Raw genomic sequence first — 18169 nt, 5'->3', positions numbered from 1 at the left:
TATGGTTAAGGTACATGTCCTGGGACCAGTGGCGTAACAACTGCTCCTACAGCACCTGCAGTAGGGCAGTAGGGGGTCTCAAGCTCCTGGGGACCCTCTCAGGCCAGTATGTGGGCCTGAGAGCTCCTGCAGGGGGGCCCTTCAAGTTTTGTTACGCTACTGCCCGGGACCATCAATATCAAAAGAAACTGTCCAAATATCACTTTCCCCTTTCTTCCCAAAAACAGGACCACCTTCCCCAGGGCTCCTCGGGAGGGTGTTGTTTTAAACAGGACATTATATGGAGGCTCCCAAGCTGAGGTTTCACGGACATGATATACATAGCCAGATGTATTATGATGCAAGTCTAAGAACATTATAGTGTAATGAAGGAGTTCAGTAAGGCAGAGATTATATGCCCCTGCCGTAATGTGACAGCAAATTAGGAGCTGTAACAAAGCCGGAGGTGCTATATTACAGGTGAAGGCTGGGGATATTGCATCACGAATATCAACAAGATAGAATACCCTGGCAACAATATCGAGGGAGGAAATATCGAAAGATAACTTTCTAAACATTTGTATACCTAACTCCATATATAAGTACCCTTTTTGATATACGTAGATGTGGAGTTAAGGATAGTAAAGTCTTACCTCCCTCTGTGTACTTACCTTTCGATATTTTGTCCCTCGATATTGTTCTTATAATATTCTCTCCCATTGATATTTGGGATTCGATATTCCCTACTACAATTGCAGGAACGCTATAGCAAGGTAGAGGGACGTTGAGAGTGCAGGGCACTATAATAAAGGCTCATAGGCACTATAAAGAGAAATGTTTTTAAAACAGAAGCATCCCATTTCAGGCGCAGCTGTCTATAGCGGGGTACGGAGATGTAGTAAGTCAGCTCAAGAGAACAGCGCCAAAATGAGGAGTGAATGGCTCCATTGGAAATAAAGCAGAGCTAGAAAGAAGGATGTGGGCTTCAGTACCTATAGGGGATACAGGACTTAAGCCAGAGATGCTGCACAGCAAAACAATACGCAAGCACCTGAAAGCCGTACAGGAGCGTCAGTAGACACAGAAGTCAGGCAAGTACACAATGGGGAACAGATGTATGTTATTGCAAGCAAAAGTACACTACAGAGGAACAAATTAGGTAGCTCCAGAGTGGTTGTTTGGGATGTAACTTCAGTGAGACTTATTATAGTTCTTTCACAGTCTCATAATTTCAGAACTGAAGCATTTTCAATATTTTATACACCGAAGCTAGTGTTGTTGCCTATTTATCTTATGCACATTGACAAAGCCAATAGTCCTGCCTTGTATGTGTAATGATATATGTTGTATTATATATCTGGATGCACTGACAGAAAGAAGTATTAAAATACCAGTCGAGTGTATGCTATGCTAAGCATAGTTTTTTAGCTTACGTGCTTTTAAGTCACACTCGTAATTGCATTGATCACACGCCTTTGAGAGACCTTCCAGTTTTTTCATCCCACTCAAAGCCCTGAGAGTGGGGGCTCCTCAGACACGTCTTAGTGATGGATCAGAGAACAGCGCCAGGTTCTTCTAACGCTTTCTCCAGGGACCCGAGTTTAAGGCCGCAGCCTTTGATGCCAGCTCCTTAAGAAGATTTCCACTTACACAATGAACACGTGCAAAGGGATTGCCCCCACCCCCCAGATAGTGATCACATTTCCATTCACTCCAGAATCATATTGTTCAAACGCTGCTTCCTCCCCATCTTTCAAGAGAGTTAAACACATAGTGAAACCACATAACATTGCATGGCGTGGCCTGCAGATGGCTAGGGTCAATTCAAGCCAAACAGCTTGGTAGGAATCAGGAGCGGCTTGCAGTGCTAAATAGGGGCAGGGTGGCACGTGGGGGTAAGGGAGGAGGGGGAATTAATAATTTTAAAAAACGTACCTGTATTGTCGTTGCTGCCCCATCACCACTGTGCTGCTCCTGTCCTGCAGATAGGCTTCAGGCACAGGGTCCCAGCATGCCCTGCGGCCAATCCTGACACTTCTCAGAGCAGCATTAGGATTGGCTGGGATCGCCCAAGCAGGGCGTTCCCAGGCAGGCTGGGAGTCTGTGCCTGCTCTCTCGAGCCCGGCAACCTAGTGCCGGGCTGGAGAGAGCCTACTGCTCATGTGTGTTTGGCCGGCCCGAGACTGCCGCCCAAACATACATGCGAAATGAGGGACTGTGCTTTGCACTCTCCCTCAGTGCTCATCACAGCCTGTGGCCCCACCCCTTTTACCAAAAAACGATAACAAACATAGTTGATTATTGTTTTTTTAGTAAAAGGTTTGCTGCTGCGAGAGGGGGGGGACGCTCCACCGCCCTAGTGGAGGAGCTGCATCTGTTGGTAAGTGGCCTTACAGAAGAAATCTGCAAATAAGTGCAGCCGAGCCGTATCCACCTTTCACCCCCTCACGATTGACAAAATGAGTGCGAGCCAGTCAGGTAACCATTACAGCCATGACTGAATTCACAATAAATTAATCAGTTCCTGTCTTGGGATTTTCTTAACATCTGTGTGAGTGTGCATTGGTACATCGTGTGAGTGTGCACTTAGCACCGAGGGCGTCTGCGCTGTCCTATTTTGTGCACTTCTGAATCTCCTCCTCGTTCTGAAGGAGTCGCCCTGATTGGCAGAGGCGCAGTCAGTAGACTCGTGCAGCAGTCTGCCCTCCACTATCTCCTAGCGGCAGGTCCACCTACTGGTCAATTAGTGTTTTTTTTTTAGCATTTATCTGAATGGAAAGGGATTATTTAAATTGCTGTTTAAAATATTGTAGGTTGTTTGTTCCCTTTCATGTTAGACTTCATTTTCACTTGAATGCAACATACTAAAATCCACAGCTTTAATTGTGATGAAAAGAAAAAGTCACGAGGCCTAAGAAGTGTAACGAGGAATCGTCTCCATGAGGCATAGCCTCTCTATGTAAGGGCATGGCTTAACAGATGTTAACTAAAATGCTCTGCTTCTCACAGCGTTCCACCCGACCTCTATAATAGTGCCTCTCGGTGAGCTTTCAGTTATTGCATCCAGACATATAACACAACAATAAATTTATGTTTAAATCAAGCAGGAACTATTGGCTTTGACAGTGCTCATAAGCCTTATACGATAAATGAGTACTAATGATCTGGTTGAGAATAATTAGTACTGAAAATGAATCACCTTTGGAAATATGAGACTGTTAATTAAATATTGCAAAGGTCTGTGGAAGGACCAGTGATGTTTGGAGTTTCAATCAATCCAGTTCTAACCTTCACACCAACTTCCACTGCAGTCTGCTTATGTTGGACACTTATACGCCTTTTTTATCCCCATTTCTTTCTGAAATCCTTTATCTTCGTACTTCACACTTAGGGACATATTTATAGGCCCCTAGCGCCACCTTGCGCCATATTAACGCCATTTATTCTGATGTTAATGTGGCCCAACGAGGCCAAAATCCCAGTGATGTACTTACATGGTGGCGCAATGCATGCATTGTGCCACCCTATAACCCTTTGCGCTACATTAGGCCTGCGCCAGGCATAATGTATGCAAAGGGGGTGTTCCTCCGTTAGGGCAGCCAGAAAAATGGCATAAAGAAATCTATGAGATTTCCTTATGCCAGTTTTTACGGCACTTTTATCGCCTGCTCAAGAGCAGGCGTTAAAAGGGGCCTTCCGTTCTTTAGAATTGGGCCCTATGTACTCTACAGGAGTAGCGCCAATATTGTGGCACTATTCCTGCAGAGTACATCAATAGCGTCATGAAAGATTACGCTATTGCCCCCCTACCCTGTGCCATGGTGAGCAATATTTTAATTACGGCACACACATGGTAGCGGTGGGGGGGGCTAAGGGACACAGGGAAAGTGGTGCTGCACTCAGTGCAGCACCTCTTTTCATAAATCTGCCACTTAATCTCTTACCTCTGTAGCATCTCCCTCACTTCACAATGCACCTGTATACTCACCCACTCACCTGTAAGCACCCCCTTTTCCCTTGTCAATATTTGGACAACTGTCTCCTATGTTCACACACTTTCACATAGAATCTCAATTTTAAAGGGCACCCTTGACTATTATTCTGTTGGCTCTGAAAAGAGGTCATAGATTGGATGAGTGTGCATTCTGAATACTTTTATGACGGATTGGCAGGCACTGTGAGAATGTTGCACTGTTATCATACCTAGCTCTAGATCTTTAAATTGTGTCCCTTCATAAACACGCCATCCACAACCTAAACTCACACAGACACCTGGAGGCATTTCAGCTCACAGTTCATAATATACAAGCTCAATAAATTGCACAAACAAATAACTAAAGAAACACAACATTCTGGAAAAATCAGACACTCTTCAGGGAATGTAAAATTAATGAAAGCAAGTGAAACAGGGACTACATTGTTGACATGGATTATCTTAAAGGCTCTTATAGTCATGTTCAGAATTCGATCAGTGTTCAGCTTGTGGAGTTAAGGACTTGAGTATGAGTCCAGATAAGAACTCATTTCAATGTCATTTTTAGGTCAATCCTAGGCAGCGCACATGCGCTGTCTGCAAGACATGTTGTATTCAATCTATGGGCTTTAACCATGCACACTATTGCCATTTGTTCTTTGTTGTGCTTGTCTTAAATGCTTTATTTTTATTTGTGCATTTTTCCAAATGTCCCTCCTTTGTGTGCTTAGTTACCTTGCCAGGCGATTTCACTAAGAGAACATTTTATCACACTACCATTATGTGCGTTCACGCTTCCTCCTGTTGCAACGTGTGATTGCCCCTCCTCATTCCTCCCATCTGGGCATTGCAGCCTTAGTGTTCTTTTGGTTGTCCATAGCAATGTGTTCACACCACACCAGTGAAAACACTGTGTTTAGTAAGGCATCAAAGGTTTCAGGTTATATTTGTTCTTGTGCCTCTGCTCGGGTATACTTCATTGATGTTTTCCTTAGTTGGTGTTTTCTAAGCCACTTTTCCCTCCACTACTGTTTTAGAAATAATTGGCTCAATGTGCGTGTTTTGCACTCTCCAGCAGACACACACTCATCCACTTTCAGTCTTCCTCATCCTAAAGTCCTCTAAACAGTGCTGCAGCTGCTTCTCTGGTCCCAGTGGTAATTCCTCATTCTGAGTCCTCTATGAAGTGATGCTAGCTGCTTCTCTAGTTCCAGTCGTAATTCCTCATTCTAAGTCCTCTAGACAGTGCATCTAGATGCTTCTCTAGTCCCAGTGGTAAGTCCTCATTCTAAATCCTCTAGACAGTGGAGTTAGCTGCTTCTCTGATCGCAGTGGTAACTCCTCATTCTTACTCCTGTAGACAATGCTGCAGTTGCTTCTCTGGTCCCAGTGGTAATTCCTCATACTAAATCCACTAGGCAATGCTGCAGCTGCTTCTCTGCTCCCAATGATCAATCTACATTCTTAGTCCTCTAGAAAGTGCTGCTAGCTATTTCTATGATCCCAGTGTTGATTCCTAATTCTAAGTCCTCCAGACAGTGCTGCTAGCTGCCTCTCTGGTCCTAGTGGCAATTCCTCATTCTTACTCCTGTAGACAATGCTGTAGCTGCTTCTCTGATCCCAGTGGTAATTCCTCATTCTAAATCTTCTAGGCAGTGCTGCAGCTGCTGCATCTGCGTCTCTGGTCCCAGTGGTAATTCCTCATTCTAAGGCATCTAGAGAATGATGCAGCTGATTCTCTGGTCCAAGTGGTAATTCCTCATTCTTAGTACTCTAGAAAGTGCTGCTAGCTCTTTTTCTGGTCCTGTCGGTAAATCCTCATTCTAAGTCATCTAAACAATTCTGAAAGCTGCTTCTTTGATGCCATTGGTAATTCCCCATTTTAGGCCCTCTAGACAGTGCTGCTAGCTGCTTTTCTGGTCCCAGTGGCAATTCCTCAGTCCAAGTCCACTAGATAGTACTGCTAGCTGCTTTTCGGGTCTTGTTGGTAATTCCTCATTCTAAGTCCTCTAAGCAGTGCAGCTAACTACTTCTCTGGCCACAGTGGTAATTCCTCATTCTAAGTTTTCTCAACAGTGCTGCTAGCTGCTTCTCTGGTCCCAATGGTAATTCCACATTCTTAGTCCTGTAGACAATGCTGCAGCTGCCTCTCTGGTCTCAGTGTTAATTCCTCATTCTTAGTCCCCTAGGAAGTGGTGCTAGCTGCTTCTCTGGTCCTGTCTGTAATTCTTCATTCTAACTCCTCTAGACAATAATGCAAGCTTCTTCTCTGGTCCTGTCAGTAATTCCTCATTCTAAGTCCTCTAGTCAATGCTGCTAGCTGCTTCTCTAGCCCCAGTGGTAATTCCTTATTCTAAGTCCCTAGATAGTGCTGCTAGCTGCTTCTCTGGTCGCAGTGGTAATTCCTCATTCTAAGTCGTCTAGACAGTGCTGCTAGCTGCTGCTCTGGTCGCAGTGGTAATTTCTCATTCATAGTCCTGTAGACAATGCTGCAGCTGCTTATCTGGTCCCAGTGGTAATTCCTCATTCTTAGTCCTCTAGGAAGTCCTGCTAGCTGCTTTTCTGGTCCTGTTGGCAATTCCTCATTCTCAGTTCTCTAGACAGTGCTGCTAGCTGCTTCTCTGCTCCCAGTGATACTTCCTCATTATTAGTCCCGTAGACAATGTTGCAGCTGCTTCTCTGGTCCCAGTGGAAATTCCTAATTCTTTGTCCTGTAGACAATGAGGCAACTGCTTCTATGGTCCCAGTGGCAATTACTCATTTTAAGTTCTATAGGCAGTGATGCACCTGCTTCGCTCGTCTCAGTGGTAATTCCTCATTCTTTGTCCTCTAGAACGTGCTGCTAGCTGCTTCTCTTGTCCCATTGGTAATTTTTCATTGTAAGTCCTATAGACAATGACGCAAGCTGATTCTCTGGTCCTGATGATAATTCCTCATTCTAAGTCCTCTAGGCAGTGCTGCTAGCTGCTTCTCTGGTCCCAGTGGTAATTCCTCACTCTTACTCCTGTAGACAATGCTGCAGCTGCTTCTCTGGTCCCAGTGGTAATTCTTAATTTTAAGTCCTATAGACAGTGCTGCAGCTACTTCTCTGGTTCCAGTGGTAATTCCTCATTCTTAGTCCTCTAGGAAGTGCTGCTAGCTGCTTCTCTGGTCCCATCGGTAATTCATCATTCTAAGTCCTCTAGGCAATGCTTCAAGCTGTTTCTCTGGTCCCAGTGGTAATTCCTCATTCTTAGTCCTCTGAAAAGTGCTTCTAGCTGCTTCTCTGGTCCCGTCTGTAATTCTTCATTCTAACTCCTCTAGACAATGCTGCAAGCTGCTTCTCTGGTCCCGTCAGCAATTCCTCATTTTAAGGCCTCTAGGCAATGCTGCTAGCTGCTTCTCTGGTCCCAATGTTAATTCCTCCTTCCTAGCCCTGTAGACAATGCTGCAGCTGCCTCTCCGGTCCCAGTGGTAATTCCTCATTCTAAGTCCTCTAGACAGTGCTGTTAGCTGCTTCTCTGATTCCAGTGGTAATTCCTCATTCTTCGTCCTCTAGGAAGTGCTGCTAGCTGCTTCTCTGGATCCATTTGTAATTCCTCATTCTAACTCCTCTAGACAATGCTGCAAGCTGCTTCTCTGGTCCCATCAGTAATTCCTCATTCTAAATCCCTAGATAGTGCTGCTAGCTGCTCCTCTGGTCCCATCAGTAATTCCTCATTCTGAGACCTCTAGGCAGTGCTTCTTGCTGCTTCTCTGGACCCGTCAGTAACTCCCCCATTGTAAATCCTCTAGGCAGTTCTGCAGCTGTGTCATTGGTCACAGTGATAATTCCTCATTATTACCCCTCTAGGTAGTGCTGCGAGCTGCTTCTCTGGTCTCTTCAGTAATTCCTCCATTCTAAATCCTATAGGCAGTGCTGCAGCTGTCTCTCTGTTCCTAGTGGTAATTCCACATTCTTAGCCTTCTAGACAGTGCTGCTAGCTGCTTATCTTGTCCCGTCAGTATCTCCACTGTTCTAAGTCCTCTAAGCAGTGCTGAACCCTTGTCTCTGGTTACAGTGGAAAATCCTCATTCTAAGTCCTCTAAACAATGCTGCAGCTGCTTCTCTGTTCCTGTTAGTAACTCTCCCTTTTAATTCCTCTGGGCAGTGCTGCATCTGTGCCTCTGTTCCCAGTGGTAATTTCTCATTCTTGGTCCCCTAGACAGCGCTGCAGCTGCTACTCTGGTCCCATTGGTAACTCCTCCATTCTAAGTCCTCTAGCCAGTGCTGCAGCTGTGTCCCTGTTCCCAGATGTAATTCCCCATGCTTGGTCCTCTAGAAAGTGCTGCAACTGCATCTCTGTTCATATATCCACAACACTCCAAACCAAAACACATAGGTAAAAGACATTGGGGGTCATTATGAGTTTGGCCGACGGAAAAGGCCATCCGCCAAACTCAGGTTACCGCCAGTGCGGCCACATTGCACGAGCCCCATGAAGAGTTTCCCACTGGCCCAGTGAGAAAGGGCCTACAACACTGACGCTGGCTCATAATAGAGCCGGGGCCAATTCACCAGTGTGTAGGGTGCGCCAGCACCTGTCATGATTTTCACTGCCTGCAAAACAGACAGTGAAAATCGCAACTGGGCTGGCAGGGCACTGTCAAGCGCATGGGCATTTGCAGGGGCCCCCCTGGGGCACCCTGCACCCAGTCTCCACCAACCTTTACATGGCGGGGCTACTGCCATGTCATCACCAGCAGAGAAGGGACTTGTAATCCCCAGGACAGCACTGCTTGTATTGCCCCACCCCTGACCCCCTACTGTGGCACAAGGTGAGAATGTTAGGCTGCCAGTCTCCCCTGCTCCAGAAAGCCTCCCTGCCCACCACACCGAACCCCCACAATTTTAGAGTTTCTTTTACCACCTGATTTGGCAGAGAGGAGAGCTAAGCAACTCCTTTAAGGGTATTCATTCTTCCATCCTTCCAAGGTAGGTGAACTTAGTACCACTAATATAATCTGCTGTTTACAGACCTAGAAATGGCACAATGAGGTATTAAATTATCACATGCCACATCATGCTCTTGACAGTTTGTAATAATATCCCAGGAGCTTAACAGTAGGTCTAGAGTGATCACAGTGAGTTGCATGCTACCACTCTGTCAAAGTGACTGAGAGGCAGGAACGGTCCAGGAAAAGGAAGATGGAATACTCACACAATAGCACTGACTCCTCGGCAGTACCTCTCCCACATACTCCGGAAGCGTGGTTGGCCTCCAATGTCCCAGAGCTGAGGAAGGAAGAGGAAAGAGATGAGAAGCTGAACATCACTCAACAGAGAGATTAGATATACTTTTCTCAGTTTCCATTTAATTAATTAAGCCATTGTACTGTCCTTTGGCTTGCTATTTCACCAGCTTGTTCAATGTCAGTATGACAGGCTAGGATGATTAGGAGAGATTCCCTTTGACATATCTGTGCTAATATGACCCAGTGCTTTTTATATGCACCTTTATATTGCATGGAGGTGCTTAGAAGAGGGCCCTGTACCAGTCATGACAATTTTTAGATGGTATCTTGTGAATCATGATCCTGGAGAAAACACCTTTTACCCAAAAGCAACATAATAATTCTAGAGTTAAGAGCCACACCATACAATTTTGAATTTAGGATGTCATGGCAAGCGTCCTGGTACAGGGAATTTTAATTCATTAATCCCAGATTTTCTGATAGCAGGTGTCCCGTAAACTCAGAGAGTGCAGAATTAACAGGACTTACAGGTTACACACTGAGAATCCCCTTAGTAATTAGTATTAGCGATCCATCTGAAACTACCGGTTTCTCACAATGCAGGTGTAAATGTAGTGGTGGGTTTGCTGAGCACTCCTTCCAAGGTGTATTGTAAATTTCACTGACTATGATGAAATTGAATAGATCCAATGGAAGTAGAGACTTTGGCCTATATTAATGGGAAATTGACGGAGCGTGTTGCTGTGCCAAAATTGGCAGTGCCACGTTCCATTATTTTCACAATGCAGGGGTGTGCTATATTTAATTAAATACAGCACACCCATGTGTTGTCTCTGCACTGGCACTAAATTTAGCTGCCAGCGCCAACGCAGGGATCCTTGCACCATCGTGCAAGGGTGTCTGCGTTGAGGGGTGTGATTGTTTATTTGTGGGATGTTGTCCCTTCCTGTATATAAACAATCACTAAAGGAGTGATTGTTTATGTGCAGGATGCATGGAAAAAGCAAAAATCGAGGAGGAATAAAAGTATTCCTCTTCGTTGTGCCTTGCTAACGCCACCCATGGGGGTGGCATTAGATTTTGGCGCTGCCTCAGGTTTACGAAATCTCGTAAGTCTGGGGCAGCATAAAAATGCAGTTGGTGTTGCTGTGGCACGCCCACAGCTTCACCCATTGCACGCCCCTCTGACGCAGTAAACTGCATCGGAGGGGTTCATATTTACAAGGAGGCATAATGCCATAAAAAGTGGCGTTACACCCCCTTGTAAATATGGAGCAGAGGTTAGCGCCACTAGAGCATCACGTAAAGTGATGCTCCAGTGGAGCTAGGGGCTCTTAAATATGCTCCCTTGTTTAAAAACTACTTCGGATGGGTTTTATATTAAGACATCTAACTTACAACTTTAGAATCTTCTAAAAGAAATGCCTGTCAAAAGGTCAAAAGTAGCCAACAAGCACGTTTTTTTGCTTAAATGTGACCTAACATATGTGAGGTGTCTACTGACACATGCCACATGCATCGTCTGAAAATTACAAGTAAGACTAATGCTGGACTGAACCAGCTTGTCTAAGGCTGAGTTACTAAGCACTATGAATGGTATTAAAAATGGGAAGTAGCCATTACAACATGGCTGTTTCCCCAACAAGCCTTTACCACGCATGCGTTACAATGCATGCGTCACTACCACAAATAGCCTTTACCACACAACGAGTTATCTTGTAATGGTATGCATGGTAAGGCCTATGCATGGTAATGAAGGTAACAGCACATAAGACATAGTGTAATACTTCATCTGGAATGCCGTTTTCTGTTCAGGTGCAGTGGCGGCCAGCAGCTTTAAGAGGGAGGGGGGGCTGGAAGCACACACACACTAATTTTTTCACACACAGACACGCACTCACATACATCCATTAACAACACTCATAACATTCAAACATGCACGCACACACCAAACATTCATTTTAAAACATCACACACACTTACCTTCAGCCTCGAGGTCCCAGTAGGGTTGGGACTGCTGCCTTCCCTCATTGACTGACCGAGGGAAGGCAGCAGTCCCAACTTCGTCACAGAGTGGGATGGAGTCAGTGAGACTGCTGATCCCACCCAACTCTGTGGCGAGGTGTCACTGATTGACACTTGCCCTGGGCGCCTCAGGGCTTAAACCTGAAGCGCCCAGGTCGAAGTCAATGGGTGACACTTTCCTCGTCACCCAGGGGAGGGACTCAAGGCACCTTTGCTGAGCCGAGGAGGTCACGCCGATAGGAGCTGTGACCTCCTCAGCCCAGCAAAATTCAGCTCAGGCAGCCAGGAGCCTGCGCAAATCACGCATGTCTCACTCCTGGCTGTCTCATCTGAAAATGAAGAGTGTCTGTCAGGCTGACCTTTGTTCAGCCTGATAGACACTCTTCATGAGGGGCAAAAGGTGGGGGGGTGGCCCCTCTGGCCTAAAGGACGGGCCGCGCCTGTTCACGTGTACGGTTTCTGATTCTGCACAACATGATTAATGGCAAAATAGTTTTTAGAAAATGTGGTATACCGACCACGCACACACAATCACTATTACGTTGTTTGAGAAGATGCAATTGAAAGGGCCGTCAAGCTATTCTGTGAAAGTGTCACACACGGAGCAGTACTAGCCCATGTAGTGATAATAACTTACCGCTTGTGTGTTTTTCCAAGAAATTCATACATGCACCAATTGTGACAGGAAACCTCCACTGCTTCAAGAATATGAGTTTGTCAACGCAGAACTGCCGTGCACCACCAGAGTTCATCTACTTATTCGCCTCAGTGAGTAAATTCGTAGTTATAATTAGTTTTTCGGGCTTGGAACTTGAGGGACCTTTCAGTTTTAGGTCGGGTAGGGGGAGCAGTTTTCGGGGAAGTGGTAGGAGAGGGGGACAATTTTAGGGCTCAGGTCAAGGGGTTGGGGGGATACTGTTTTAGGATTCAGAGAGCGGGAGGGGTATTTTTTACAAGGGCTAGGGTGTTGTCACACTGGGGTCTTTACCAGGCATATACCTTTAACATGCATGCTTTAACAACATAATTAGTTGTAAAGGCATGCGTGGGAAAGGTTATGCATGGTAATGGTATTCTTGTAACGCACGCATGGTAATGGAGTGCATTGCAACAGGATGCATTGTTCGGTCGTACAACCATTAAAAATACCAGTTCTTGAAGAGCCTGGAAGCTCATGTTACCCTATTTTTGATAAAGATCTCCACAATCCTTGAATCCAAAAACGTTTTTCGAAAGTAGAAAACACTTTAAATCTTGCCTTCATCTACCCAGCTTAGACTAAGGGGCCTGGGTCAGTGATTTTTTTTGTAGAAACAGAAAGGCTAGGTGTGTGTCTAAGCCCTACTAAGGCCATATCATATTTTGTAAGACCTTAAAACCACCTCAGGGTTATTAGTCGAAAGTGTTATTACCATACCTGATTTTTCCAGTGCCCTTGGTAACCATTAAAGCTGAATCACTCATTAAGATTTGTGATTGAGGAGCGTTGAAAGAGAAGATTTGCCAATAATTAAGGTGAAAATAAAATGTGTTTATTAACAAATGAAATAACATCTCTATATTTCTACTCCTATCATCTGTCGGAAGCTATTTCGATTTTTACAAACACATCACTAATAAGTAGAAACCTTTTCATAGTTCTCAAAAATTCTGAGTTAGAAGCTTTGTTCTAAATGTCCCTAGCCCCAATGAATTAATGAGTAGCTCTCTCTTATGGTACTGGGTAGGAGATGATTTTTTTTCTGCTTACTGTTTTAAAGCCAATGATGAGCGCCCTGGAAATAATTTGCATTTAATTTCAAAAGTGATACTCTTGTAGCATATAACCGTAGTGGAGTTGAATATTAGCAATATCTGAAATGCTTAAATGCTAAAATGTATATTCTCCTCTAATAATTTTTTTGCAAATTTTGAATCAGGTTGAAAATGTGAAACATGAGCACTTTTCGGACACTGCATATTTGAGGATCTATTTGAGCCAGTTTTAGATTTGTGAACATTGAATCCCTTTTATTTGTGAATTGATTTGTTTTTCAAAAATCAATCTGTTTTTCAAGAATAATATATATTTTTGGACAAATAGCAGAAATTTGCAATTTGGTGGTAGGAGAATTTAGTTTTTAAAAAATCAGCAGTGATGCTTCCCCGTAATTTTATTTGCAATTCATGAATTCAGTTATTTTTCAAAAATCAATCCATTTTTCAAGAATAATATATATTTTTGGGACAAATAGTAGAAATTTGCTATTTGGTGGCAGGAGAATTTAGGTAAAAAAATTAATCAGTGTTGGTTTCCGTAATTTTATTTGCTGAGCCCTATACATAACTTAGCTAAATGTTTGAAGCCATCGCTAGATGTCGCCCATGTCTTGTGACCTCTTAGATCCCTCACAATATATTCTGGTTATGAGCTGTTATAAAGTTCTTTTTGCGTATAACCAGTTGTGGACACTATGGGCTTGATTCACAAAGGTAAACTTACATGTTTGTGTCATTTTACGATTGTTTGCTATTCGGAAAGGGATTTAAGAGTAGTATCTTTCAGAGTGGGGAGTCTCGGCACATAAAAGTTAGACTCCACCCTTGTAAAGATACCACTCGTAAATCCCTTTGTGAATCGTAAATAAATAAAGTTTTTTTTAAAGAAGAAAGATGGTTGAAGTCAACTTCTCCTATTGATAGGCAGTTATGATCTTTCAGGTTAACCTGCTCTCTTATTTTTGGGTTCAGACACATGTGTGATGCATGCAGGTTCAGTACGAGCCCACATGTTGTTCAGCATAAAGATTTTAGTAACATATAGTTTGAAAATGTTGGATATACTTTAAATGTGTTCCTTATTACAAAAAAGCCTCAGGATGAAAGATTGACACTAGATTAATGTAATATTGGACTGAATAGGTAAGATTAAAGATGGAGGCTGTATATTACCGATGTGTCGAGAGTAGGGATGGAAATGAGGATACTTCAAAGGCCATGCAGTCCTGAGTTGCGATCAGGACAATAAATAGGGTGCACAGTAGCGCTGAAAGCCCCTCAAACCCCATGATGGTCAGATGCAAACCAACGTTTGGCAAATGAGTACCTATGCAAACATCATTCTCTAAATGCCTTAAGGTAAACTATGTGTCTCTGTATCAATTTCTATTTAATACCAGCATACCAGTTCCTCAGGTATGCTAGTTAAATTGCTCAAGGACGTAAATGGAAGAGAGTGTATGATTCTCTAATGTGTGAGACATTTTTAAGAATTGGGATCAGCAGAGGCAGACTGCCCTAAACAGAGTGAGGGGGCTGTGTTGTCAATATCTGCACAGGGGTTTCCCATAACCTAACGACACAATGGGCTCTGATGGACTGCAACTGCTCTCATCCTCATGGAAATCTTTGGGTCACCCATCAAGGAATGGAGACGCACCTGTGCATGAACAAAGAGCCAAAGAGGAAACAACAGTCCATATTTCTGTGCCCCTGTTTCCAGTGCTATCTCCAGTGCTTTTTCCATGCACTGGATAAAGTATATTTTTTGCTGGGAAAGGGACACGCTGGCCCTGACTGCACATCATTCACTGATGGATGCTGGTGAAAATCGGGGCTGTTCACCCTGTTCAGAATGTCACACAAGTTGAAAAGCAGTCCACAGGGTGAGAAAGCAACATCATGGCATAGCAATTACTTCCCCTGTAGCCTCTAAATGACACCTATGCTAAGAGAGATGCCAGTGCTACAAGAATGATGAAAGAGCTGCTCACTGTGAAAAAGAGGGGTGGGGAGGCACGCACGCGGGTAGAGCGGTGTGGGGGATTAATAATAAAAAAAACATACCTAAATAGTTGCTACTGATGCCCCCTTTACCGTGCTGCTCCTCTCCCCTCCAGACAGGCTGTAGGCTCAGGCTCCCCACCTGCCCTGTGGCCAATCCTGACGCTGCTGAGAGCAGTGTTAGGATTGGCTGGGAGCACCCTGACTTGGCAGACTGGGAGCCTGTGCCTCCTCTCTCCAGCCCAGCAACTGTGTAAAACAATTGAACTTATGATAGATTTGGGTTCTTGAAGTTGTCCCCAAAAGACATCAATCCTGGAGGGCATCAGGGAGAAAGAATCGAGCTAGTAGGATACATGGACACCACTATAACATTTGAAGGAAGGGAGCCGACGGGGAAGGTGTATGTAGCCAAAGATGGGCCACTGATATTAGGTTGGACACATCAACAAAATCTTAACATAGTTGTGAACCCGAGAGCACACAACCAAGTAATGGTGATTGAGGATGTAACTTTGTCTGATATTTTAGAAGAGGCACAGGATGTGTTTTGGAAAGAGTTGGGATGTTTGAAAGGGTATGTCCACAAAATTGAGCTCAAGCCGGATGCCATACCAGTACAACATAAGGTACGAGGAATACCTTTGGTAGCTTGAGCTGCATTGAAGGAAATGTTGGAAGATATGATTACTAATATGGTGATTGAACCAACTGAAACATTGCAGTGGATTTCACCAGTATTTATTATTAAAAAATTGGATAGGAAATACAGGCTTTGTGTGAACCTTAGGTCATTAAATCAGAATGTGGTGGTGGACATGTAACCATTATTAACCAATATAAATGAATTGATACTAGCTTTGGGTGGAGGAAAGTTTTTCTCTAAATTAGATTTGAAAAATGCGTATCATCAGATCAGATTGCATGATGATTCTAAACATTTATCAGCTTCTTTCGCGATGGACGGAACATTCCAGTTCACTCGCATGCCATTCGGTTTGTGTTCAGCAGCAAGTCTGTTTCAGAGAATGATGCGTGAAATTTTCAAGGGGATGAATAACATTCTGTATTTCCAGGATGAACTTCTGTTTTTTGGAGATACAGTCCACCTACATAACTTGGTACTCAGGGAATTGCTTCATAGATTGAGGGAAGCTGGCTTGTCCATTTGACGTGATAAATGCACATTTTTGGTAGATCATGTAGAATACAGCTGATAGAGTGAAGCCTAAGGAAAATGTATTAGATGCTATAAGATTGGCCCCATTACCTAAAGATAAGGATAATTTAAAGCCTTTCTTGGGTTTAATTGAATACTATTCAAAAAGTGTTCAAAAGGTTTCTGACCAAACTGAATGTTTGAGATTGCTATTGAAGAAAGGAGTCAATTTTGTTTGGGGAAAAGGACAGCAGCAATGTTTTGATCATTTTAAGAGAGAGATCTGTAGTGTTAGTATTTTAACACCTTTTGATACAAAGCTGAAATCAATCCTTACAGTAGATGGTAGTGCCACAGGGGTGGGAGCGGTTTTGTTGCAATTTTATGGAAAGGAGGCAAAAACAGTAGTGTCTGCTTCTAGAACATTGACAGTTTCAGAGAGAAATTACTCCGTGATTGAGAGAGAAGCACTTGTAGCAACATGGGGAGCAGAGTATTTTAGGACATATTTATGGGGAACTAAATTTGTGTTAAGAACAGCTCAGAAGCCACTAGTTAAGATTCTTCTGCCTGGTGGAGCTGGTATGGAATCTGCAAGGTTGGCAAGACCTGAAGTTCGACTACAGGAGTATTGTTACACAGTAGGATATATTCAAGGTTGGAGAAACTCTCAGGCTGATTGTTTATCCAGAATGTCCTTGAATTGGGAGGAAGTGGATGGATCAGCTGTCAGAGCTCGAGAAGCTGAAGGGGCTGTTCTATCAGTACAGGATGTGATTGACATTGAAGGAGCGTATGCAATTACTGAACAAGAGTGAATCAGTGAAATGGAAACAGATCTTCCTTTAAAGGAAGCAAAACGCTTAATTTTGTTGGGAAATAGGAGAGAAAGTACAGTGTCTACACCTGTAAGACCGTATGCTAAGATAATAGATGAGTTTTCAACTTGTAATGATGTTGTTATAATGAGGGGAGTAAAATGTGTTTCTCCCTTTGGTTTGAAACATAAGTTGATAAGGACAGCACATAAAGGTCACTTGGGTCAAATCAAAACTAAGAAAAACTTGAGGGCAGATTGGTGGTGGCCTGGAATGAATAAAGTAAAACGCTCGTATCTCTCCTAATGAATTCAAAACATATAAAATATTGTAACTTTACATAATTTATGAAGAAAGTTTTTTTAAATATTTTATTGAACAAATATAAACTTAATCAAGCAAATTTAAAACAAAACAGTAAAAAACAACAATTCCCTCAGATATAAAGTCTTCCGACACATATAACTTCAAATAGACAACAACAAATAACAAACTTACATAAAAATAAAAAAAACACGCTGACCACGATAATCACATACAAACCAATATCACATCATAATAATTAAGCATATAAATAAGACTCAAAATTAATTATACATAATGTATGTCATATAATGACGAAACCACGTTTTAAGCTCAAAGGTCAATCCTTGAATACGGCTACTAATGTATATATAAATATATACTCTATACTGAAGAAAATGATATATGTCAACTTTATAATGGGGTAACCTTGATTTATATACCTGGAAGGTCATCCAAGGTCATATCCTGGTATTCATCCACGAAATCATTCAAAATTGTTGACATTTATATTGAAAAATTGCCGTTATTTTGGCTGTTGTTATTGGAATGGATGACCAAGTAGATGAGTGGATGGAGAAATATGCAAAGAAGGTGAGAAACAATAAGGAGTATGCAATCAAATGGACTTAGGACAAATTACAGATCCTGGGAGGCCTGGGCACACTCTGGCTTTGTATTATATTGGGCCTATTAATGAAGTAAGTATGAATTTAAGCTACGCCATGGTGGTAGATGATGTTAACACCAAATGGTTGATAGTTAAATTTATGAGAGAGAGAAATCACCACTAGGGTGACCATAAAGGAGTTGAAAACCATTTTTAGTGAGGAACGAGTGCCCTTGATTATTATGATGAATAATGGTACCCAATTAACCTCTCATGAAATGAAGTCATTTTTGGACTCTTAGGGGTCAGGCACAATTGTACGTCAT

The 18169-nt window shown here is 43.1% G+C and overlaps 1 protein-coding gene across 1 annotated transcript in view; it reads right to left on the bottom strand.

Annotated features, from left to right (window-relative positions):
• Nucleotides 1–18169, bottom strand: part of ARL8A (ARF like GTPase 8A) — a 155370-nt gene that overhangs the window by 66488 nt on the left and 70713 nt on the right. Inside the window, exon 3 of the mRNA XM_069238941.1 lies at nt 9133–9206. Within this exon, the coding sequence (XP_069095042.1) occupies nt 9133–9206 (74 nt within the window). The remainder of the gene's footprint in view (nt 1–9132; nt 9207–18169) is intronic.

The sequence above is a fragment of the Pleurodeles waltl genome, chromosome 6 (genome assembly GCF_031143425.1).
Source record: "Pleurodeles waltl isolate 20211129_DDA chromosome 6, aPleWal1.hap1.20221129, whole genome shotgun sequence".
Classification (NCBI taxonomy): Eukaryota; Metazoa; Chordata; class Amphibia; order Caudata; family Salamandridae; genus Pleurodeles; species Pleurodeles waltl.
Note: the sequence above shows the minus strand (reverse complement) of the source record. Positions and strands in the feature narration are given on the sequence as shown.